Source organism: Microcaecilia unicolor, chromosome 3 (genome assembly GCF_901765095.1).
Source record: "Microcaecilia unicolor chromosome 3, aMicUni1.1, whole genome shotgun sequence".
NCBI lineage: Eukaryota > Metazoa > Chordata > Amphibia > Gymnophiona > Siphonopidae > Microcaecilia > Microcaecilia unicolor.
This window is the reverse complement of record NC_044033.1, coordinates 205,464,762-205,488,713: the sequence shown is the minus strand read 5'-3', so window position 1 is coordinate 205,488,713 and position 23,952 is coordinate 205,464,762. Positions and strand designations below refer to the sequence as shown.

Below are 23,952 nucleotides of genomic sequence, written 5' to 3'. Positions count from 1 at the left end.
AGTGATGCCACATCCTTCCAAGTGTATTTTTCCCCTAACTTCCCTCATATGTGTATGTCTGTGTTCACATAGGGGGTACATTTTGAAAAGTTTAGTTGCAATATAGATGCATAAATCATTCATATGTACAGACTAAATTATCAGCAGTAAGCCCACTGCATGTATAAATTTACTTGTACCATAAAAGGCAGTTTGTAAGGGGGGGTGGGGAGAGAAGTGTTAAGAATGTCTGTGCATGTATAACATGAATTTTCACAAAATTGTGTTTGTAAATGGCGTGCAGGTTTACTGCACAATTTTTGAAGCCCTACTACCCCCTTTGTAGAGCCATTTTCCAGAAGTCTCCTATGTTTGAAAATCAAAAGGGTTTTGGACAAGCCTGAAATTCTGTGGGTAATTTACATCACAGTGGCACAGGGCAGAACTTCAGTAAATGTAGGTTGCACTGTGGAGTTGTGAGTAAAGATTTTGCAATACACAGTAGCAAACGGGTGAGTCAATGTTGTGAAGTAGTTTGTGTGTGGGTAGATGTAAGACAAGCACGTGTGTGTCCATATGTTTGAGTGTAATTGTATGTAGTAAGATCTGTGTGTGTGTGTGTGGATGTGGTTCACTGCTGGAACTGTGTGACCATTTCTAGATTTGGGTGTGTGCTGGTGTGGTATAGTGCAAGAATTGTGTATGTGTGTCTATGCACAGTATATAACTGTTTTTGTAGAGTCCTGATTTGATGTAATATGTCTTGACTTGTAGCCACAGACTCGATCGTAGTCAAGCTTGGGTTGGAACCCACGTAGTTTTCATGCCCCATTGTTGTATTCTGCAAAGAAAGAGACACTCCCATGTATTCTGTGTTTCTATATGAGAGCGATGGAGAAGATAATAGACATCCCCTTATCAGAGAAAGAGGTACTATAGTGGATCTTGGTCATTCCACTAGATCCCACGTAGGACAGATATCAAAATATTTTTCCAAGAAAGAGGCAAGGGGCACTTGCCAACAGGTTTCAAAGAGAGTAGCAGCAGAGACATCACAACAGCCCCCACAGAAGAGACAACCCAGCACCTGACGAGCCTCAGCTCCTGATTGTCCAAACGCAATTCTTGTGTCTTTTCTGGTCCGAGCCCAAGAATTGGGTCTGGGCATCCTGAGCTGTTGTCTCAAATCATCTCTTCGTGAATCAACAGATTACAGATGGAGCAGCTGTGGACCATAAGAGAGACACACATTCAAGAATCCAAAGGGTCTGTGTGGGAATAAACCCACCCTAGTGACAGATGGATCATAGGAGATGGACACTACTGAGAACTAGAGGCTCCATGGGAAATCCACCCACTCGAGAAGTACAAGAAGGATCATAGGGGAAGCCACGCACTCAGTGAATATCAGAGGAATTATGGGACAGCTGCACCCCTCAAAAATAAAAAAGTATTAGAGAAATCTAAGTGAATCAGCACAAATGTCAGAGAACTGACACACCCAAGTATCAGGGTGATCACAAGCAATATATAAATCCGACAAGTATCTGAGTGGTCAGGGGGAATTCACAATCCACCTACCCACCAAGCATTTACAGGGATCGAGAGGAATTCACATACTCCTGTGTTTTTTTACCTGTTTAATGTTTTAATCATTCTTAAATAAATGGTCTTGAGACAATCATAACTGCTCTTAATTATTAAAAATATTGTGTGTGGGGGGCTTAAAAATATTAAATGTTAATGGGAAGAGGTACAAGGCTTGCATCAGCCCTGCATATATTTTGGAAAGAAAACAAATATTTTCGTTGTCATTGTGAAGAAAAATAAAGATTGTTTTAATCTATATTACATATAACGTGCACTGTATTTCACAGTTCAATTTTCATAAGGTATGGCTGATTGAGAGCTGAAGGTGCTGGGAATGTGTGTTTGCCATGTCATCTTATATTAAATATTGGACTTCTTTCTCATTTCATAGTTTTATCTTTAATGTAAACCACTTTGATCTGTAATACAGTGATAGCAGTATATCAAGAACAAATAACATAACATAACCAAGAGCCTATGCCAGTGGTTCTCAAACCCGGACCTGGAGGCACCCCAGCCAGTCAGGTTTTCAGGATATCCACAATGAATATTAATGAGGGAGATCTGTGTGCACTGCCTCCACTTCATGCAAATCTCTCTCATTAATATTCATTATGGATAGCCTGAAAACCTGACTGGCTGGGGTGCCTCCAGGACCAGGTTTGGGAACCAATGGCCTCTGCAAAGCTCTTTCGGCAGAATATCCCAGAGCACTTTTACGGTTCTGTATGTCTCACCTGCTGTGTGCAATTCCTATGTCATTGTTTAGAGGAGGGGTGGGCAACCATGGTCCTGGAGGGCCATAGTTGGGATTTCAAAATTTTCCACATTGCGTACAAATGAGATCTCTTTGCATACAAGTGAAGCAGCACATGCAAATCAATCTCATCCATATTCATTATGAAAATCTAAAAAAGCCTACTGGGTTGTGGCTGTTGAGGACTGTGATTGCCCACCCCTGATTTAGTGTGTCTAGAGATGGACTGCGCCTTGAAAACAAGCCCCAGACGGTCAAGGGTTCTGTCTCTCAGTATGCCCTGTCACGGCATTGCATGCACCCTGGGAACGCACACTGCCATGTGGCATGGATGACAAGACTGAGAAATATGGGAAAAGGTTCAATATACTCAGAATTTACCCAGAAAGGTACCGGTCTGGCAAGGTGGATAGTATGAGATGGTCAGGGAGATGAGAAAGGTGCAGGAGAGACAAGTGTGGAAATTAGGACACTGCAGCTGGGGGTGAAGGAGATGGCATAGGACAGCTCTGGATAGGGACAAGGAGGGGGAGGGCAGCTTAGACTTGACTAGCAAGAGGAGGACAGTATGGGATAGTCGGAGAGAAGGGAAAAGCATAAGGTATGACCAGAGACCCTTGAACATGGATGGGACACTGCAGGATAGTTAGGGACATGGCGTTAGAACAGTGGTTCTCACCCCAGTTCCCAAGACACTTCTAGCCAGTCAGGTTTTCCACAATGAATATGCATACAATGAATGGATGAGCATGCAAATCTCTCTCATGCATATTCATTGTGGATATCCTGAAAACCTGACTGACTGAGTGTGTCCCCAGGACTGGGCTGAGAACCCCTGCCTTAGAGAAGGGGGCAGTGCAGCTATGATCAAGAGGAGAGAGACATCAAAGAGTGGTCTTGAAAAAAGGGAGAGTTCAATTGTGATCAGACAAAGAGGGATGTAGAGGGTGACTGAGGAAAGGGGGTAGCACAGAATGGGCCTAAAGAGGTGTAGAACTCAGGCACGACCAGGAAGAGCGGGAGGTTGCTCAGTTATGGCCAGGGAGAGGAGGGACAGTGCAGGAGAGCCTGAAGGTTAAGAAGAATGGGACACAACATGAGGCCCTGGGTGAGGGACACAGTGCAAGAAAGCCTGGGAGATGAGCCATAGCAGGATAGAAAGCATGGGACACACATGAACCCCTGGGAACGGGAGGTGGTGATCATGCCAAATGGCCTAGAAGAAGGGGAGAAAGGGGTCACCAGGGGTTGAAGAGGTGTCTTCTCCACATTTGCCTCCATCATTTATCAACACCTTAAATATAAAGCAAGCTGACAAGCGTCCTTGGCTCTGAGGGTAACCTCTCCCCTCTGCCCCCTCCACCCTTTACTTACATTTTTCCCTGGCTGCTCCTTTTGTGAGGTCTTCTCCCAGGAAACTGGCAGATGGCTGAAGTAAGAAGGGGGCATGACGGAGTCAAACCCAGGTCCAGCACTGACCTTTATCTCCTGTCCATATAAACTGCCCCAGTGTAAGACCTGTCCCCCCCCCCCCCCCCCCCACTTCAGTGTGTGACAAGATATATACTTGTGTGTGTGTGTGGAGCCGGGGAAAAATAATTCTTTATAGCTCTATATTAGTGGTTTCGTGCTTTAATAAGTACATAACTGTTGTCATACTGGGACAGACCACAGGTCCATCAAGCCCAACAACCTGTTTCCAACAGTGGCCAATCCAGGTTACAAGTACCTGACAAGTTCCCAAAAGAGTGTAATACATTTTATGCTGCTTATCCTAGAAATAATCTTTATCGTGTGTTATATATGAGACTACTCCACTCTCAATAAGCTGAAGAAGCAATACACTTGTATTCATGTGTGTTTAAATATTTTGTTATATTTTGATGCTCGACAGAGCACAGGCACAATTGTTTGTTTTATCCTAGAAATAAGCAGTGGATTTTCCCAAGTCCATTTATAATAATGGCTTATGAACTTAGGAAGCTTTTTCAAACCCCACTAAGCTAACTGCTTTTACCACATTCTCTGGTAGCAAATTCCAGAGCTTAATTACACGTTGAGTGAAGAAATATTTTCTCTGATTTGTTTTAAATTTACTACTTTGTAGCTTCATTGAGTGTCCCCTAGTCCTAGTATTTTTGGAAAGAGTAAACCAGCAATTCACATCTACTTGTTCCACTCCACTCATTATTTTATAGACCTCTATCATATCTCCCCTCAGTCATCTTTTCTCTAAGCTGAAGAGCCCAAGCCTTTTCAGCCTTTCCTCATAGAGAAGTCGTCCCATCCCCTTCATCATTTTTGTCGCCCTTTTCTGTACCTTTTCTAATTCCACTATATCTTTTTTTATTTTTTTTTTATTTTAGTTTTCCTTCCCATTTTCCTCTTGATACTGCAGCCTCAATGGCATCTCCCCCACATGGCTCAGGCCTGGGCAAAGCCCTACTGCCCGCTTCTCCACCACCCAGGTCTGGTGACAGGTTCCAGGCACCAAACTGCAGGTGTCCAAACCTAAAAGGGAAGGAAAAAGAAGAAAGAAGCTTAGCACAAGAAAGATGAAGTGAAAAGGATGCTGCTGGATGGAGCAACCTATGGCTTTTTACACATTATCATTGATGAGTTTCTGATACGGGCAAACATCTTCCAGGGTGGGTAGTGAGAAAGGTCAGAAGTTCTCATGTCTCAGTCAAGAGCACTGACCGCTCCAGCCGAGCTGGAGGGGTGATTAATGACATGGGGAACCCGGTCTCTGCCCTGCTGAGAGAGCACACAGCACATTTACAAGTGAATGGGGCACAGAGACCTAGGAGCATGGGAAAAGGGCACCCAGTAACCCCAAGATTCCACTCGGAGCTCCAGTCTGGACAATGCCTCTGTTTACATATCAAACAGTGATAGCTGAAAGTGATTTCCAAGCAAGGGGGTCCCAGGAGCCAGTGGGCAGGCAGAGAGAAGGGAAGAAAGGTACAAAGAAGAATGGAAAGAGGTTAAGGCAGAAACAGAAAAGAAGTCGGAAGATGAAGGGAGAGAGACCATAAATTGAAAGTGATAGATCCATATTCTGGATGTAAAGGCTAGGCAAAATGGATACCAGCTTTGGCCAGAGAGATGCGGTTTATAATGTGGGTCCAGAGGAAGGGAGAGAAGAAAACCAATCAGTTTTTTTTAACTGTCTAATATCTAGAATGAGAAGTACAGGTTTGAACAGACCTGAAACAAGTTTGAGAGTGGAAAGATAAGGCTTGTTTGACTTGAGATCTTTCACATCGGTAGACTGTATAATGATGAATGACATTTTGTCAATGTAGGAGAAAGAGAGGGAAGAGGTGGGGGAGGGGATAGGGGAAATTTCAAGAGAACATAAAGAATCGTGGGGCCCTTTTACTAACCTGGGAATTGAAAGGGTTTCTTTGCATTCAGCACCCCTGCTAATCAATAGCGCCGCTTTGTAAAAGAAACTCAAAGTGTTTTGCAGTGATTTGCTTGTAATTTTTTGGGGAGAGATGTGTGACATGGGCAGGAAATAGGCATGGAAGAGTTATCCAGCTAGCATGTTCACATTAGTGCGGGCTAACTGGGTAATGTAGACTTAACACAGGAGGCATAAGGGGGTCTTTTACTAAGCTGTGGTAGCTTTTTTAGCTCACGGTAGAGATCAGCTGGCAGTACATGCCAAGACGCCCATAGGAATATAATGAGTGTCTCAGTGTTTGCCACCAGCTGATTTCTACCACGACTTAACAAAAGACCCCCTAAATACTCCTGTGTTCATATTTTTGCAGGTCTAATCTAATCTAGTTAGCTTGTTTTATGTTTAAAATGTTAAATCATTTGGCCCATATAAGTACATAAGTATTGCCACACTGGGACAGACCAAAGGTCCATCAAGCCCAGCATCCTGTTTCCAACAGTGGCCAATTCAGGCAGAAACCCAAATAGTAACAACATTCCAGAACCCCAAAGAGTAGCAACATTCCATGTAGAACCCCAAAGAGTAGCAAGATTCTAGAATTCTAAAGAATAACAAGATTCCATGCAGAATTTCAAAGTGTAGCAACATTCCATGTGGAACCCCAAAGAGTAGCAAGAGTCCATTCAGAATCCCAAGTACATAAGTATTGCCATACTGGGACAGACTGAAGGGCCATCAAGCCCAGCATCCTGTTTCCAACAGTGGCCAATCCAGGTCATAAATACCTGGCTAGATCCCCCAAAAAGGTTCAACCAGTAATTTTTCCTATAGCTATAGATTTCTCCAGGACAAGAGATTCTTACATGTTGATATTTTCATTCTTTAAAGCTATTTGATATAAAAAGATCCTGAAAATCTTTTTTCTTATAGAATCATTGAAATTTGGAATGATATTCTTTCATCTGTGAAGAAACGACCCTCATGATTCTTTTGGCGAATGCCTTAAGAACTATTTATTTCAAAAATTCTTGATTAGTTGTTAATACTGGATATACTATCAGTGTAATCTTTCTTATTGTAAACTGCTCTAGACCTTTGAGGGATACAGTGGTTTATAAGTATAGGATTAGATTAGATTCGAGATATGTACATTTTAATTATTGTTTATAAGATCACTAAGCTGTTTAATACAAATTATATTTATTTATTTATTTATTTATTTATTTATTTATTTATTTATTTATGCATTCTTGTATTCCATTATTTTCCAAAAGCAAGTTTTGGTTCAATGTGGTTTACAATGTACATTTTGGTGGAGTTACAGTAGTGTTGTGCAATGTGGAGAGGGCATCTATAGTTTGTGTGGTTATTCATAGAGTTTTTTAAGAGATAGATTTGAAGAGGAAAAGGTAGTCACAGCTTTTGTGTTCAGTTGTAGGGTTTTGGTGATATCTATTCATATAGTTTTTGAAGAGGTAGATTTGAAAGGAAGGCGATGATATCTTTGTGATTAGCTGTAGAATTTTTTGAAGAGGTAGGTTTTCATTTCTTTTCTGAATTGGAGATTTATGATGCTTCTTATGATTTTTGGTATCATGTTCTGCCATTTGGAACACAGGTAGCTAAATCCTGCTGTGTAGATAGTTTTGTAGATGGTGTTTTTGCAATTGGGTAGATATAGGAGTAGGTAGTATCTGTTTTGGGGGCTGGCATTTCTTGAGGATAGTTCAATCATGTTAAGCATATATTCAGGTGCCATTCTGAATAGAAATGAATTAGGGTGCTTGCTTTGAAAAATATTCTTGCCTTGACTGGTAGCCAATATAGTGTTTCAAGCAGTGAGATTGCTCTTTCGTATTTAATTTATTGAAAATCAGTCTTGCTGCCGTGGACTGTTTGCAGCGATTTTAGTGTGTTTTCCTTGCATCTTACAAATGCTGCATTGCAGTAGTCTAGTTGCGATAGTATAGTTGATTGCACCAGTATCTTGAAAGATTGTCTAGGGAAATATTCTCTTATTCTTCTCAGTTTCCATAGTGTTCTGCATGTTGATGTTACTGCTGCTATTTGATTGTCCAGTGTTAGGTGTTTGTCAAGAATGATTCCTAGTATTTTAAGTTGTGTTTCGATGTGGCATGCTTGTTGGTTGATTGTGAATTATTGGTAGGATGTGGGGTTGTGTGGGCTGGATAGTACTAGGAATTTGGTTTTGTCTCTGTTCAGTTTGAGCTTGAAAGTTGTTGCCCATTCTTCCATGCTGTCCAATCCTTTTTTTATTTTGTCCTGTATGTTTGTGATATTGTTTTGGAAAGTTATGAAGACGGTGACATCATATGCATATATAAGCGGGTTGAAACCCATTAATTCCAGTGGGGGGGGGGGGGGTTTGAGTGGCACCATCATTACATTGAACAGTATTGGTGATAGTGGCGATCCCTGTGGTACCTTGCACTCAGAGATCCATGAGGCTGATGTTTGGTTGGACATCTTTACAATATAGGATCTGGTCTTTAGGAAGCTATTGAACCATGTTGCCACCGCACTGGTGATTTAATCAGTAAGGGGCCTGATATTCAAAGGCAAAGATCTGAATTACAGTAACCATTATCCGGATATCTGCCTCAGCTCTGGCTATCTGTAGATTTTCAGTAGCACTGTCTGAATAGTGCAAGGGGAGACAGAGCGAGGGTACAATGCAACACTATTCAGCCCACTCCAGATAATGACCCAGATAACTAGGAAAAGGCTGTCCAAACTTTATCTAATAGTCAATCAGAGAGCGGGCTGAATATCACTTATGCCCTGCCCTGATATTCAGTGTCGGCTTCAATCCAGGTTCTCAACTCAGTCCTCGGGACACACCCAGCCAGTCAGGTTTTCAGGATATGTGAGAAAGAGAATTGCTTAAAAAGTATGTGTAAGGGGGTGGGGGAGGAGAGACAGAGAGGTTTGTGCATGCAGATTTCTCTCAAGCATTGTCATTGTGGGTATTCTGAAAGCCTGACTGGCTAGGGGTGTCCTGAGGACTGGGTTAAGAACCTCTGGACTGGTTTAATCTAATCTGTTTGTTTGTTTTATATTCCACTAAATCCCTTATGACTTCAAAGTGGACTAGCAATCACAAGGAGTTACACAATCTAAATGCCATAGCCAGTGTTTAACCCCCCCCCCCCCCCCCCCCCCCCCCCCCCCGCCAACACCACATTTTAATATCAGGCTGAAATTTACTACTGTTTTTCTTCCATTCTGTGCCTATTAGAAAAAAGAATAGTACTCCCCTACACAATAGATATTATAGGTAGATAAATGGAAAGATGACTGGATAGACAGACTGATGGAGAGAAGACAGAGATTTTTTAACCATGTATATTATTATTTCGGCAACACCTGTACAGATCCATAAAGTCTCCTGAATCTATACAAATCAATACACGGTATGCTGACTGCTAAGAGGATTTTTATAAAGGAGTAGAGTTTATAATTGCAATGAAACTGGAGAAGGAATGAAGACCGATCCTGGCCTCTAATCCTCTAGTTTAATTCATTTCCTCCCAGCACCTCCTTCACAAGCAAAGATTTAAACCTGAAATGCTTAGCCTCTGTCCACAGAGCTGTGCCCTGCTTTATCTACCCTTCTGCTCCCCCCACCCCTATTCTCCTGTCCCCTCTGGTAATCTCACAGCCCCCCTCTCTCTCTACAAAGAAGATAGCTAATCTGTGGGGAGGGTCTCCTGAAAGCTACATGTGTGGTCCATCCCCACCAAACAAGAGAGATTTCAGAGCCAGTGGTCACCTTTCTTGCAGGCTGATTCTCAAAACCTACTGCCAGCGGTAAGGCCAGTTAGCACAGGAACAGTGTGCATTTTAATATGTGCAGAATGTTCAGAGGGCTATACCGCAGGAAACAATGTGTGTGCCAGAGATGGCTGCAAATTGTATTTAAATGTAGTCAAATTTATGTTAACGATGTCATTTGCTATGTCTTTCCAAAGCTCAGAGAACAGCACACAAATAAACTCTGCTCATAACTGCTTTTTATCACATTCTCTGGCAACGAATTCCAGAGTTTAATTACATGTTGAGTGAAGAACTATTTTCTCCGATTTGTTTTAAATTTACTACTTTGTAGCTTAATTGCGTGCTCCTTATTCCTAGTATTTTTGGAAAGAGTAAACAAGCGATTCCTGTCTACCCGTTCCACTCCACTCATTATTTTATAGACCTCTATTACATCTCCCCTCAGCCGTCTTTTCTCTATGCTGAAGAGCCCTAGCCGCTTTAGCCTTTCCTCGTGTATATCACATTTTTTAAATGATAAGTGATATCTCTCTCTGTAGTAATAAGTGATATACATGAATCTCTGAGTGTTCATAAAATATCGTTATCATAGAACAAAGCTGATATATATAGAACAATATATCTTTTGTCTTACTGACCAGTTTTCCTGCTCCCCATCAATTGTTGAAACATTTGGAAAAGGGGAATAGTTTGAGTCCCAATCTGGTTTTTGGAAAGGTCATGGATATTGGTGCTTAATTACATTAGATTTAGCCTAGATCAGGGGTTCAGAGACCAGTCCTTATTACACACCCAGCCAGTCACGTTTTCAGTTTATGTATGATGAATATGCATGAGATAAATTTTAAATACAATGGAGGCAATTGATGTAAAATTAATTTATGCATATTAATTGTGGATATTTTGAAAACAAGTCTGGCTTGCTGTGTCCCAAGGACTGGGTTGAGATCCTCTGCCCAGGATTTCTCAATCCAGGGTTTATATATTGCAGCTATGGAAAGGGTGATATATCCAGGACATTGGGTTTGCAGTTCACTGTTATCACACAGATGACGACGTGTTAGTTATCACTGGTGGGAAAGGGTGATGTATCCATATGGGTCTATGGGTTTACATATCGCTGTAATCACATCACATGGTGAGGGTGATATAAACAGGTCTATGGATTTACAATACATGTTGCGATTATCTCACAGAAAAAGTTATATATGCGGGTCTATGAGTTTACATTTAATTGTTATCACACGGTCAGGATGATGGATTTTCCATATGAGTTATGACATGGAGAAGTTAATATATTCGGGTCTGGATATTTATATCACAATTATCATGACACGGTGGTCGTAACATATCGGCATCTTTCACTTCGTATTTCTGTTCGGTGCGCTGGATTAACAGCTGATTTCCTGCCGCCAGTACGAGCCGAATTCCCATTGGCTCGGGTCTCAGTTGTACGGAGCGAAGTGGCCAGCCGGCCACGTGCGACTTGGGGGCACCTGACCTGACATGACGACACTACTAGTCCCCACCCCATTGGTCTCGGAGCAGCCGCATCTAGTCACCGGAAGTGACGTCGGGACATGGGCGGGCGGGAAGACTGGCTCGCGCGAGTCACTCGTGACGCGCTTCCTGTTTGTTGGTGACGGCGGCGGCGGCGGGATCATGGCGGCCTGAGAGCGAAAAGAACGTCCTGGGGCCCCGAGGGGCACGTGCCGCTCCTTCCCCCGGGCCCGTCACCATGGCAGCACCGGCGGCTGCGCAGTGCGCTAGCAAGACCTGGGAACTGAGCCTGTACGAGCTGCACCGCACCCCCCAGGTACCAGTGGGAGGGGCATCAGTCTTTAAGAGCAGAATGGAGGGGGAGGAACCGCCTACTCCCTTACTGGAGTTCATGTGGCCCCGTTAAGAAGGGGGCGGGCCACCTGTCAGTTTAAGAGCGGAGGGGTGGTGGGGGCATGTTGTGTCCCATCAGAAAAGAGACAGGGGGACCAACCTGGCCCTGTGGAAGAGGGATGTGCGCAACCCTTTTAGTTTGCAATTTAATTCTTTCTATTTTCATATTGTATCTACCTATATTTTGACTTTCTCTTATTTACAGCTTCTTGATATTGGTTTGTTAGAGCAGACTATCAAATCTAGTAAACATTTAGAAAAGGGGTCACCTGCCCCCTTTAAGATTGAGGCACTTTTCAACAATGGGCTACAGGATCAGATATCCATATGTGTACAGGCCATATGAATATTTTAGCCCAGGCCTTCCAGATTTTTAATTAAATCTGGAATGTACAGCAGAGAGAGTCAAAAGTACACATCACCATCCAAAAATCAGCACAAAGGGCTTTCAGGAGTGGAACAGGTATACTTTATTGATGATCCGACACGGCACTTGGAAGCGTGTGAATAGCGAGCGTTCTCATGGCATTTGGTTCTGTTCTCAAGGCCTGCTGCATGTTCTATTGTTTTTACAAGAGCAGACCTCTTTTATAGCACTGTATTTCACATGCTTCCAGTGCCGTTTTGGCGGATTGACCTCTCAGGTTGACCCCTGACGCAGGGGTATGTGACACCGAAACATGGCCCATGTCATGTCATCAATAAAGTATACCTGTTTCCACTCTGGAAAGACCTTTGTGCTGTTTCCTGGAGCATTAAATCTGGAAGCCAGCCCAAATATTTAGGAGCCAGTGGCTGAGACTACTCTCACTTCTGTTTCACTGGGGACAACATTGGAGGGGTGGGAAGATGCTTTAGAAATTTACTAAGACTCTTTCCTTATTCTGTGTCTATGGGCAAATAAACTTTAGTAACACAGCCCTTTAAGGTGCCTCAAAAAATTCACTAGTAAAAGCCAGTATTCTTCCTTCTCAAAACATGCTGTCATACCTAGTTCACTGTAGCATTCAGTATAAAATTCTCACTTTGGCTTTTAAGAAGATTCATACTGGTGTACCAGACAATTTAGCATATCTCACTACTCCATATGTTCCTGCGTGCATTTTGCACTCATTGAATGATTTTAGATTGGTTCTGCCCAACACTCAACAGGTCTATTGGGAGGTCACACAACAAAGTGTTGTTTTAAATTTTATAGCCCCATTCTTTCTTGTGGAATAGTTTGCCTCTTTATATTAGAACGGAACAGTCTTTTAAGAAATGTAAGAATATTAACTATAGCTACGTGATGCAAGGTTCCACATTAGAAGTCACTGACCAGGAATAGGATCTAGGATTGAAACCCTATGCTCAGTGTGCAGCGGTGGCTAAGAAAGCAAATAGAATCCTAGGTATTATTAGGAAAGGAATGGAAAACAAACATGAGAATGTTATAATGCTTTTGTATCACTCCATGGTGTGACCGCACCTCGAATACTGTTTGCAGTTCTGGTCACCGCATCTCAAAAAAGATATAGTGAAATTAGAAAAGGTACAGAAAAGGGTGACAAAAATGATAAAGGGGATGGGATGATTTACCTATGAGGAAAGGCTGAAGCGTCTAGGGCTCTTCAGCTTGAAGAAGAGATGGCTGAGGGGAGATATTATAGAGGTCTATAAACTAACGAGTGGAATGGGTGTACATGAATAATTTGTTTACTCTTTCCAAAAATACTAGGATCAGAGGGCACGCAATGAAGCTATTAAGTAGTAAATTTAAAGCAAATCAGAAAAAATATTTCATTCAACGTGTGATTAAAGTCTGCAATTAATTGCCAGAGAATGTAGTTAAAACGGTTAGAAGGGTTTAAAAAGGTTTGGATTACTTCCTTAAGGAAAAGTCCATAAGCCATTATTAAGATGGACGGGGAAAATCCAGTGCTTATTTCTAGGATAAGCAGCATAAAATCTGTTTTACTGTTCTGGCATCTTGTCAGGTACTTGTAACCTGGATTGGCCACTGTTGGAAACAGGATACTGGGCTTGATGGACCTTTGGTTTTCCCACGGAAGAGGGCACATCAATTTGAGAGTAGCTAGGTAAAGAGGGGGTGGGGAAGTCCATTTTCCCGCCAGTATACTTGTGAGGGGGTGGGGAAATATCTCATTTTCTAGGGGACCTGCTTTCTTCTGCAGACAAACAGGATATGTATGCAAACCAATTACTGACATCATTGATGGAGCTCTCCTTAACCCAACTTTGAATCTCTCACTCAATATAGGCATATGCAGAGATTCCTGTGTTAAAGGAGCTAGCTAGTGAGAATTGAGGCCAGTTTCATGGGGGAGAGACATTAATTTTTCTAGAGGACTCGCCTTGCTTTCTATGTGTGTCTGCTTCTTTAGGGGCCATCTTTCCAGCTTGTCACCCTCCCTTCTGTTCTTGCAGGAAGCTGTTATGGATGGGACAGAGATAGCAGTGTCTCCACGGAGTCTGCATAGTGAACTCATGTGTCCCATCTGCCTGGATATGCTGAAGAATACAATGACCACCAAGGAGTGCCTACACCGCTTCTGCAGTGACTGTATCGTCACCGCACTACGTAGCGGGTGAGGGAAGGGGAGTGGGATTGTTGTAATACTATACAGTAGTAGGGGAGGGGGGAGTACCTGTTCTGCTGTGCAATTTTACTGTCATGGCACTAGAAGGGAGAGGAGAAGTACTTATGCATGTACTGCTATCACTGTCATTATACCATGGCAAAAGAATGCTAATGAGGGTAAGCTGGACAAAAAAACAAAACAAAAGGTGTCCAGCAGTAATTTTACAACACTGTGGTCATTCAGGGTCGGGAGGGGGGTATCTGTGCCATTGTCCTGCATAAACAGAGCTGGACGAGACTAGCAATTCTACCTGTATAGAATCCCCTCTTATGTGGAGTGAGATTATTGGTTTCAAGTGAAGTTTTGATCTGATTTAATAACGTTGCATCTAAATGAGAACTGTTGCCTTATTCCATCACTTATACTGTCCTCATATTGCTTAGGAGGGAGATCCTCAGGCTGGGATTGTCTCCAGCACTCTGCTAAGACCGTCACTCGCGTTTCCTTGCAGGAACAAGGAGTGCCCCACCTGTCGGAAGAAGCTAGTGTCCAAGCGCTCCCTCAGGCCCGACCCCAACTTCGATGCCTTGATCTCCAAGATCTACCCGAGTCGAGACGAGTACGAAGCTCATCAGGACCGAGTTCTGGCCAAACTGAGCCGGCTGCACAACCAGCACGCCCTAAGCAGCAGCATCGAGGAGGGGTTGAAGATGCAGGCCATGCATAGGTTGAGATCTCCCCACTTGTGAGAGGCAGGGGAAAGTGTGTGTGTGTGTGTTGATGGGGGAGGGAGCAGTTATGCTAAGCTAAGCTTATATCCTACCTCCTCCTCTTCTGCCCTCAGAGCACAGCGAGTGAGGAAGCATCCGCATGAGTCCGACAACACTACCTTCAGTGGTGGGGAGGACAACTGTGACAGCCGCTCCCATGTCAGTAACCCTTCCGTCCATAGCACCCAGGAAGCCGGGCCCAGCCACAAGCGATGCAAAGCCTCTGATGATTCTTGTCCTGACCTGGACAACTCTCACGACGGAGGCGGGAGCGAGTCAAGTAGCGAGATTGAGCTCGTCTTTAGACCACACCCACTCCTGGTGGAGAAGGATGAGTATTCTCAGACCAGGTGAGAGGGTATGGAATCTAACATCCCATTCCTTCCTTCCTCACAATTACCTTCATCCGCCCCATCCCTTTCCACAGCTAAGACCAAATTGTTATACTTTGACGCATCGTCAACTAGAGTACCACAAAATCTGGTTCTAAAAACGGGAATCCTCGGTCTTTGGTAATTCATCTAGAGTTCTTGGCTTTATTTTAGACACAATTAACAATGCAATATCAAGTTGATAATTTATGTAAAAGGGTGTTTGTAAAATTACAGCAGCTTAGAGCAATAAGATCTTCGTTTCACCCAGTGGCGTAGCTATAGGGGGGCCATGGGGGCCCGGGCTGCTCAGTTTCATTAAAATGAGCATTCTCTGAGGACAAGCAGGCTTGCGTGTTCTCACTGATGGGTGACATCCACGGCAGCCCCTCCAATCGGAACACTTCTCTAGCAAAGTCCTTTGCTAGCCCTCGCGCGCCGATGCGCACCGTGCATGCGCAGCCGTCTTCCCGCCCGAACCGGCTCGTGCCGGCCAGTCTTCTTTTGTCCGCGCTCGGTACGGTCGTGTTTTGCCGTTCGCGCCCCAAAGTTGACCTCGCGCGTCGTTTATCGACTTCATTCTAAAAAAAAAAAAAAAAAGGTGTCGGAAGGAGACCTTTATGGTTTTCTCCCTTCCCGTACTTCTAGTTTTGCCCCGGTAAGTTTTCTTTCGTCGTCGGGGTAGGCCCTATTTAGGCCTCGGTCGAAGTTTTTTCTTCCCCTATTTTTGTGGTGCCATTTTCGCCATTTCGAGTTTTGATCTCGCCGGCGCGATTTTTCCGCCCATGACATCGAAGTCTTCCAACGGCTTCAAGAAGTGCACCCAGTGCGCCCGGGTAATCTCGCTCACTGACAGGCACGCGTCGTGTCTTCAGTGTCTGGGGGCTAGGCACCGCCCGCAGGCCTGTAGTCTGTGTTCTCTTTTGCAAAAGCGGACTCAGGTAGCGAGATTAGCCCAGTGGAACGTTTTGTTGTTGGGCTCTTCGTCGGCATCGGCACCGGGATTATCGACTGCTTCGACGTCGTCGGCGCCTGGACCTTCATCTTCGCCCCTGATTGCATCGAGTGCATTGAGGCATCGGCCCTCTGCATCGGGGCGACATCGGAAGGCTGCGTCGGCGTCGGTGGTATCGAGACCTCCTCGTCTGCTGATGTCGTCGGACGGTGGTGCTTCGTCTGGAGTGCAGGTGAGGGCTGTCCATTTCCCTGCTGGTGGCGGTGAGCCTTCGGGTGGGTCTCCCCCCACCCTGAGGGCTCCTGCGGTACAGCCCCCCCGAGACCGACCTCCTTCGGTCTCGGCCCCGAGGAAGAGACGGCTGGATTCTACGTCGTCCTCGTCGGTGCCAGGAAGCTCCGGTGACATGCTTCGTCCCAAGAAGTCGAAGAAGCATCGTCACCGGTCCCCTTCCCGTGTCGGCACCGAGAGCTCTGGGTCGCCGAGGGAGTCGGCACCCAGTAGGCATCAGCACCGAGAGGACCGCTCGCCCTCTGTTCAAGAGGTGTCGATGCGCTCCCCTTTGGACAGCCCGGAACAGCCTCCACGCCCGGAACAGACTCTGACATCGACGCCTGCATCGGCTTCCATGCCTTTTTCCACAGCCGCTCTGAACGAGAGTCTCCGGGCCGTTCTCCCAGAGATCCTGGGAGAGCTGTTGCGCCCTACCCCTCCGGTACCGGGGGTGCTTGCGCCACCGGTACCGTCGAGCGAGGCGCCGGCTGGCCCATTGCCCGGGGTGAGGTCTCCGACATCGGTGCCGCGTGCGGTACCGACTGCGGTAGCCTCCCAGGAAGGCTCCCCGACTACGTCGGCGGAGGGAGCTTCGCCGGTGGGGGCGAGGGAGTCTACCTCTCGACGCTCCCACCATGGCCGTGGTTCCACGGAGTCGAGCCGGGCACGGCTGCAGACACAGGTCCGTGAACTTGTGTCTGACACCGATGGTGAGGCCTCGTGGGAAGAGGAAGAAGACATCAGATATTTCTCTGACGAGGAGTCTGAGGGTCTTCCTTCTGATCCCACTCCCTCTCCTGAAAGGCAGCTTTCTCCTCCCGAGAGCCTGTCTTTCGCTTCCTTTGTCCGGGAGATGTCTACGGCCATCCCCTTCCCGGTGGTTGTGGAGGACGAGCCCAGGGCGTCCACAGTACCCATGCATCATGTCCTCAAAAAGACATTGCTGGCGAACTGGACCAAGCCATTAAGTAATCCCCACATCCCCAAGAAGATTGAGTCCCAGTACCGAATCCATGGGGACCCAGAGCTGATGCGCACTCAGTTGCCTCACGACTCTGGAGTTGTGGATTTGGCCCTAAAGAAGGCCAAGAGTTCTAGGGAGCATGCTTCGGCGCCCCTGGGCAAGGACTCTAGAACCTTGGACTCCTTTGGGAGGAAGGCCTACCATTCTTCTATGCTCGTGGCCAAAATCCAGTCGTACTAGCTCTACACGAGCATACACATGCGGAACAATGTGCGGCAGTTGGCGGGCTTGGTGGACAAGCTCCCCCCTGAGCAAGCCAAGCCATTTCAGGAGGTGGTCAGGCAGCTGAAGGCGTGCAGAAAATTCCTGGCCAGAGGGGTGTATGACACCTTTGATGTTGCGTCCAGGGCCGCTGCTCAAGGTGTGGTGATGCGCAGACTCTCATGGCTGCGTGCCTCCGACCTGGAGAATAGAATCCAGCAGCGGATTGCGGACTCGCCTTGCCGTGCGGATAATATTTTTGGAGAAAAAGTCGAGCAGGTGGTAGAGCAGCTCCACCAGCGGGACACCGCATTCGACAAGTTCTCCCGCCGGCAGCCTTCAGCCTCTACCTCTACAGGTAGAAGATTTTTTGGGGGAAGGAAGACTGTTCCCTACTCTTCTGGCAAGCGTAGGTACAATCCTCCTTCTCGACAGCCTGCGGCCCAGGCTAAGCCCCAGCGCGCTCGCTCTCGTCAGCAGCGGGCGACTCAGCAAGGCCCCTCGGCTCCCCAGCAAAAGCAAGGGACAAGCTTTTGACTGGCTCCAGCAGAGCATAGCCGACATCCAAGTGTCAGTGCCGGGCGACCTGCCAGTCGGAGGGAGGTTGAAAGTTTTTCACCAAAGGTGGCCTCTCATAACCTCCGATCAGTGGGTTCTTCAAATAGTCCGGCAAGGATACACCCTCAATTTGGCTTCAAAACCTCCAAATTGCCCACCGGGAGCTCAGTCCTACAGCTTCCAACACAAGCAGGTACTTGCAGAGGAACTGTCCGCCCTTCTCAGCGCCAATGCGGTCGAGCCCGTGCCATCCGGGCAGGAAGGGCTGGGATTCTATTCCAGGTACTTCCTTGTGGAAAAGAAAACAGGGGGGATGCGTCCCATCCTAGACCTAAGGGCCCTGAACAAATATCTGGTCAAAGAAAAGTTCAGGATGCTTTCCCTGGGCACCCTTCTCCCCATGATTCAGGAAAACGATTGGCTATGCTCTCTGGACTTGAAGGACGCCTACACGCACATCCCGATACTGCCAGCTCACAGACAGTATCTGCGATTTCAGCTGGGCACACGTCACTTCCAGTACTGTGTGCTACCCTTTGGGCTCGCCTCTGCGCCCAGAGTGTTCACGAAGTGCTTGGCTGTAGTAGCAGCAGCACTTCGCAGGCTGGGGCTGCATGTGTTCCCATATCTCGACGATTGGCTGGTGAAGAGCACATCCGAGGCAGGAGCTCTACAGTCCATGCAGATGACTATTCGCCTACTGGAGCTGCTGGGGTTTGTGATAAATTACCCAAAGTCTCACCTTCTCCCAGTGCAGAAACTCGAATTCATAGGAGCTCTGCTGGATTCTCGGACGGCTCGCGCCTATCTCCCAGAGACGAGAGTCAACAACTTGTTGTCCCTTGTCTCGCGGGTGCGAGCGTCCCAGCAGATCACAGCTCGGCAGATGTTGAGATTGTTGGGCCACATGGCCTCCACAGTTCATGTGACTCCCATGGCCCGCCTGCACATGAGATCTGCTCAATGGACCCTAGCTTCCCAGTGGTTTCAGGCTGCTGGGGATCTAGAAGACGTGATCCACCTGACCACGAGTTTTCTCAAATCCCTGTATTGGTGGACGATTTGGGCCAATTTGACTCTGGGACGTCCTTTCCAAATTCCTCAGCCACAAAAAGTGCTGACCACGGATGCGTCTCTCCTGGGGTGGGGAGCTCATGTCGACGGGCTTCACACCCAAGGAAGCTGGTCCCTCCAGTAACGCGATCTGCAGATCAATCTCCTGGAGCTACGAGCGGTCTGGAACGCTCTGACGGCTTTCAGAGATCAGCTGTCCCACCAAATTATCCAAATTCAGACAGACAACCAGGTTGCCATGTATTACATCAACAAGCAGGGGGGCACCGGATCTCGCCCCGTGTCAGGAAGCCGTCAGCATGTGGCTCTGGGCTCACCGTCATGGCATGGTGCTCCAAGCCACATATCTGGCAGGCGTAAACAACAGTCTGGCCAACAGGTTGAGCAGGATTATGCAACCTCACGAGTGGTCGCTCAATTCCCGTGTGGTGCGACAGATCTTCCAGGTGTGGGGCACCCCCTTGGTAGATCTCTTTGCATCTCGAGCCAACCACAAAGTCCCTCAGTTCTGTTCCAGGCTTCAGGCCCACGGCAGACTGGCATCGGATGCCTTCCTCCTGGACTGGGGGGAGGGTCTGCTGTATGCTTATCCTCCCATACCTCTGGTGGGGAAGACTTTGTTGAAACTCAAGCAAGCCCGAGGCACCATGATTCTGATTGCTCCTTTTTGGCCGCGTCAGATCTGGTTCCCTCTTCTTCTGGAGTTGTCCTCCGAAGAACCCTGGAGATTGGAGTGTTTTCAGACCCTCATCACACAGGACGAAGGGGCGCTTCTGCATCCCAACCTCCGGTCTCTGGCTCTCACGGCCTGGATGTTGAGAGTGTAGACTTTGCCTCTTTGGGTCTGTCAGAGGGTGTCTCCCGCATCTTGCTTGCTTCCAGGAAAGATTCCACTAAGAGGAGTTACTTCTTTCTATGGAGGAGGTTTGCCGTCTGGTGTGACAGCAAGGCCCTAGATCCTCGCTCTTGTCCTACACAGACCCTGCTTGAATACCTTCTGCACTTGTCTGAGTCTGGTCTCAAGACCAACTTTGTAAGGGTTCACCTTAGTGCAATTAGTGCATACCATTACCGTGTGGAAGGTAAGCCGATCTCAGGACAGCCTTTAGTTGTTCGCTTCATGAGAGGTTTGCTTTTGTCAAAGCCCCCTGTCAAGCCTCCTACAGTGTCATGGGATCTCAATGTCGTTCTCACCCAGCTGATGAAACCTCCTTTTGAGCCACTGAACTCCTGCCATCTGAAGTACTTGACTTGGAAGGTCATTTTCTTGGTGGCAGTTACTTCAGCTCGTAGAGTCAGTGAGCTTCAGGCCCTGGTAGCCCAGGCCCCTTACACCAAATTTCATCATAACAGAGTAGTCCTCCGCACTCACCCTAAGTTCTTGCCAAAGGTTGTGTCGGAGTTCCATCTGAACCAGTCAATTGTCTTGCCAACATTATTTCCCCGTCCTCATTCCTGCCCTGCTGAATGTCAGCTGCACACATTGGACTGCAAGAGAGCATTGGCCTTCTATCTGGAGCGGACACAGCCCAACAGACAGTCCGCCCAATTGTTTGTTTCTTTTGATCCCAACAGGAGGGGAGTGGCTGTGGGAAAACGCACCATATCCAATTGGCTAGCAGATTGCATTTCCTTCACTTGCGCCCAGGCTGGGCTGGCTCTTGAGGGTCATGTCACGGCTCATAATGTTAGAGCCATGGCAGCGTCGGTAGCCCACTTAAAGTCAGCCACTATTGAAGAGATTTGCAAAGCTGCGACGTGGTCATCTGTCCACACATTCACATCTCATTACTGCCTGCAGCAGGATACCCGACGCGACAGTCGGTTCGGGCAGTCAGTTCTTCAGAATCTGTTCGGGGTTTAGAATCCAACTCCACCCCCCTAGGCCCATGTTTGTTCTGTTCCAGGCTGCACTCTCAGTTAGTTGGTAAATTTTTTAGGTCAATCTCAGTTATGTCCTCGCCGTTGCGAGGCCCAATTGACCATGGTTGTTGTTTTGAGTGAGCCTGGGGGCTAGGGATACCCCATCAGTGAGAACAAGCAGCCTGCTTGTCCTCGGAGAAAGCGAATGCTACATACCTGTAGAAGGTATTCTCCGAGGACAGCAGGCTGATTGTTCTCACAAACCCGCCTGCCTCCCCTTTGGAGTTGTGTCTTCCCTTCTCTTTGTCTTGCTACATATGAGACTGGCCGGCACGAGCCGGTTTGGGCGGGAAGACGGCCGCGCATGCGCGGTGCGCATCGGCGCGCGAGGGCTAGCAAAGGACTTTGCTAGAGAAGTGTTCCGATTGGAGGGGCTGCCGTGGATGTCACCCATCAGTGAGAACAATCAGCCTGCTGTCCTCGGAGAATACCTTCTACAGGTATGTAGCATTCGCTTTCACAGCGACTGAGAACAGGACGCCAGGCAATGTGAGACCAGAGCGGGACAAACGCTTTAGCTGGCGGGGGTTGGGGATATCCACCAGCCAAAGTACCTTTGCGGTGGAACGGGGAGGAAGGTGGGGGGGGGGGGGGCGGAAGTGGCAGTGGGAGGTGGCCCTCCCTTTGAGGTCTGGCTACGCCTCTGGTTTCACCCGATACAATTTAGAATGTTGGTTCAAGTCATTGTCCTGCCTCAACTGGATTATTGCAGTTCCCTATATGTTGGTATCAGTTGCTTGCAAAAAGATTGCAGTTGTTACAGAACTGTGCTGTGAGGATGATTTTTGGCTGTAGGAAATATGAACATGTGACACCTTTGTTTAGAGACCTTCATTGGCTGCTAGAGTCATCTTAAGTTCATAAGATCTTTTATGATTCTTGCCCGTTGAATATCACTCTGATCCAATAGTCATCATTAAGGCGCTCAAGTCGTAGATATTATTCCTTAGACCTAGCATTTCCTTTGGTGAATAAGATTAAATATAAACAATTCTTTGATTGCTCTTTTAGTTACTCTGCTATAGAATTATGGAATATTATTCCTATCCACCATCAGGGAATTTCAGAGTATTATTTCTTTAGGCAGTCTATGAAAATTTTCCTTTTTAAGAAATATTTAGTATGAGACTATATTTGAATATAGCTTAATTTGCTGTAACCCGCTTTGATTCTTTGGAGGAAATTAGCGGGATAGAAAAGCTGGGCTAGCATAGCATAACATCCTGTGCCGTCCTTTTCACATTACTTCTTCTGCCCTCCCATTGCTATTTCCGGCCCCTCCCTACTGTCCCTTGGCCACATCCTCTCACCCGGTCTCTAACGGTCCCCTTCTTTCCACTCAGATTCGTAAAGACCACAGCAAACGCAACTGTGGATCATCTGTCCAAGTACTTGGCACTGAGAATTGCACTGGAGGAACAGCAGCAACGAGGGGAAGACAGCGAGGGTGCCAACTTGGGAGAGGTCAGCGAGAAGCAGTACACCATTTACATCACCACTGCCAGCGGCCAGTTTACGGTACATGATGTTCTCTCGTCATCTATTCTCCTCTGTACAGTATATTTTCCTCTGCTATTTAATTACCTGTTTTGATTGCAGACGCTGAATGGGTCCCTGACCCTGGAACTAGTGAATGAGAAGTACTGGAAAGTCAGCAAACCCTTGGAGTTGTACTATGCCCCCACCAAAGAGCAAAAGTGAGGAGCCTCCACATGGTGGCGGATGGACAGATGTCATGCTTAGCTCCTCCCTCTCTCAGCTTTGCTCCTGTCTGTAGCATTTCTCTATGGAGGAAGGAAAGACACCCTGAGCTACCCCCATCCATAGCTCTACTGCTCTCTGTAGGAGGAGGGAATTAACCCTCAGCTCCTCCCCTTCCTGTCTGCGGTGTCTTGCAGTAGATGTAAGACCTGTGGTTTGTGCTGTGTTCGGCACCCAGCATCTTACGCTCTTACTTGCTTTAGGAACACTTGAGTTCTCGGTCTGCAGCCTAATAAGAAGGGAGGTGGGAAGTCCCATCTCTGCTGATTAAGGTTGGAATTGTCCTCCCTGAAAGACTGTCTCGGGACCCTTTCAGCACAGAAATACGGTTACAGAATGAATTGAAGAGGAAAATGTGGACTGTTAAATATTTTTAAAGGGGGGGGGCAGGGGAGTTCCTTGATTGTTGTGAGGATAAGGTCACCTGCTTTCTGACCTTTCTGCTGTCAATTTTCACACTTTCTGGCATTTAGATATAAAACACAAAATGTTCCACATCTGTGTCTGTGTGTCAGTAGCATTGGAGGAAATTTTACATACAGAACCCAAATGTTCTACTGCTGTGGTCCCAGAGGAAGCAGGGATCTCACAGTTGAGACGTAAGTGCTCTGTAGTGAAAGATTAGAGGTGCTAAAATTCAGGTGCTAAAATGTGTTGAATAGAGCCTGGTGTTTTTACTCTGCTCTTGCTGGCAGCCTGTTCTCCGTGAACAGAGACAGCAGCTGCTATAGACCTTTTCAGATTTCAGGAATTATGCTTGAGGAGTTTTTGGACAACCGCATTGCAGACGTCACTACTTGCTGAACAGAATTATAAAGCTGGTGGGAGGGGGAGCCAGGCTGGAATTCAGCTGGTGTCATGGCCTTCCTCCAGCACATGGCTCTTGCAGATTCTGTCAGCACAGTGCCGAGGTCTTGTACCGTTCTCATGAGACTTTGAAAACAGCATAGAAGTACAGAGTACAGGAAGGCCGTGGCGCAGACTGAATTGGTGACTGTACACTTGAGCAACCGGGCAGCAGGCAGGAGAGA

The 23,952-nt window shown here is 46.7% G+C and overlaps 1 protein-coding gene across 2 annotated transcripts; it reads left to right on the top strand.

Annotated features, from left to right (window-relative positions):
• The first annotated feature begins 11,161 nt into the window (after nt 1–11,161).
• On the top strand, nt 11,162–23,416 carry RING1 (ring finger protein 1). 2 transcript variants are annotated; one of them, XM_030197224.1, is made up of 6 exons: nt 11,162–11,352; nt 13,857–14,017; nt 14,523–14,738; nt 14,856–15,131; nt 22,504–22,678; nt 22,760–23,416. In XM_030197224.1, exons 1-6 carry the CDS (start codon nt 11,275–11,277, stop codon nt 22,859–22,861), a joined length of 1,008 nt encoding a protein of 335 aa, XP_030053084.1. In that variant the 5' UTR covers nt 11,162–11,274; the 3' UTR covers nt 22,862–23,416. The 2 variants fall into 2 exon arrangements, with proteins under 2 accessions (XP_030053084.1, XP_030053083.1); XM_030197223.1 differs by having other exon boundaries at nt 14,523–14,756.
• Nucleotides 23,417–23,952: the final 536 nt, after the last annotated feature.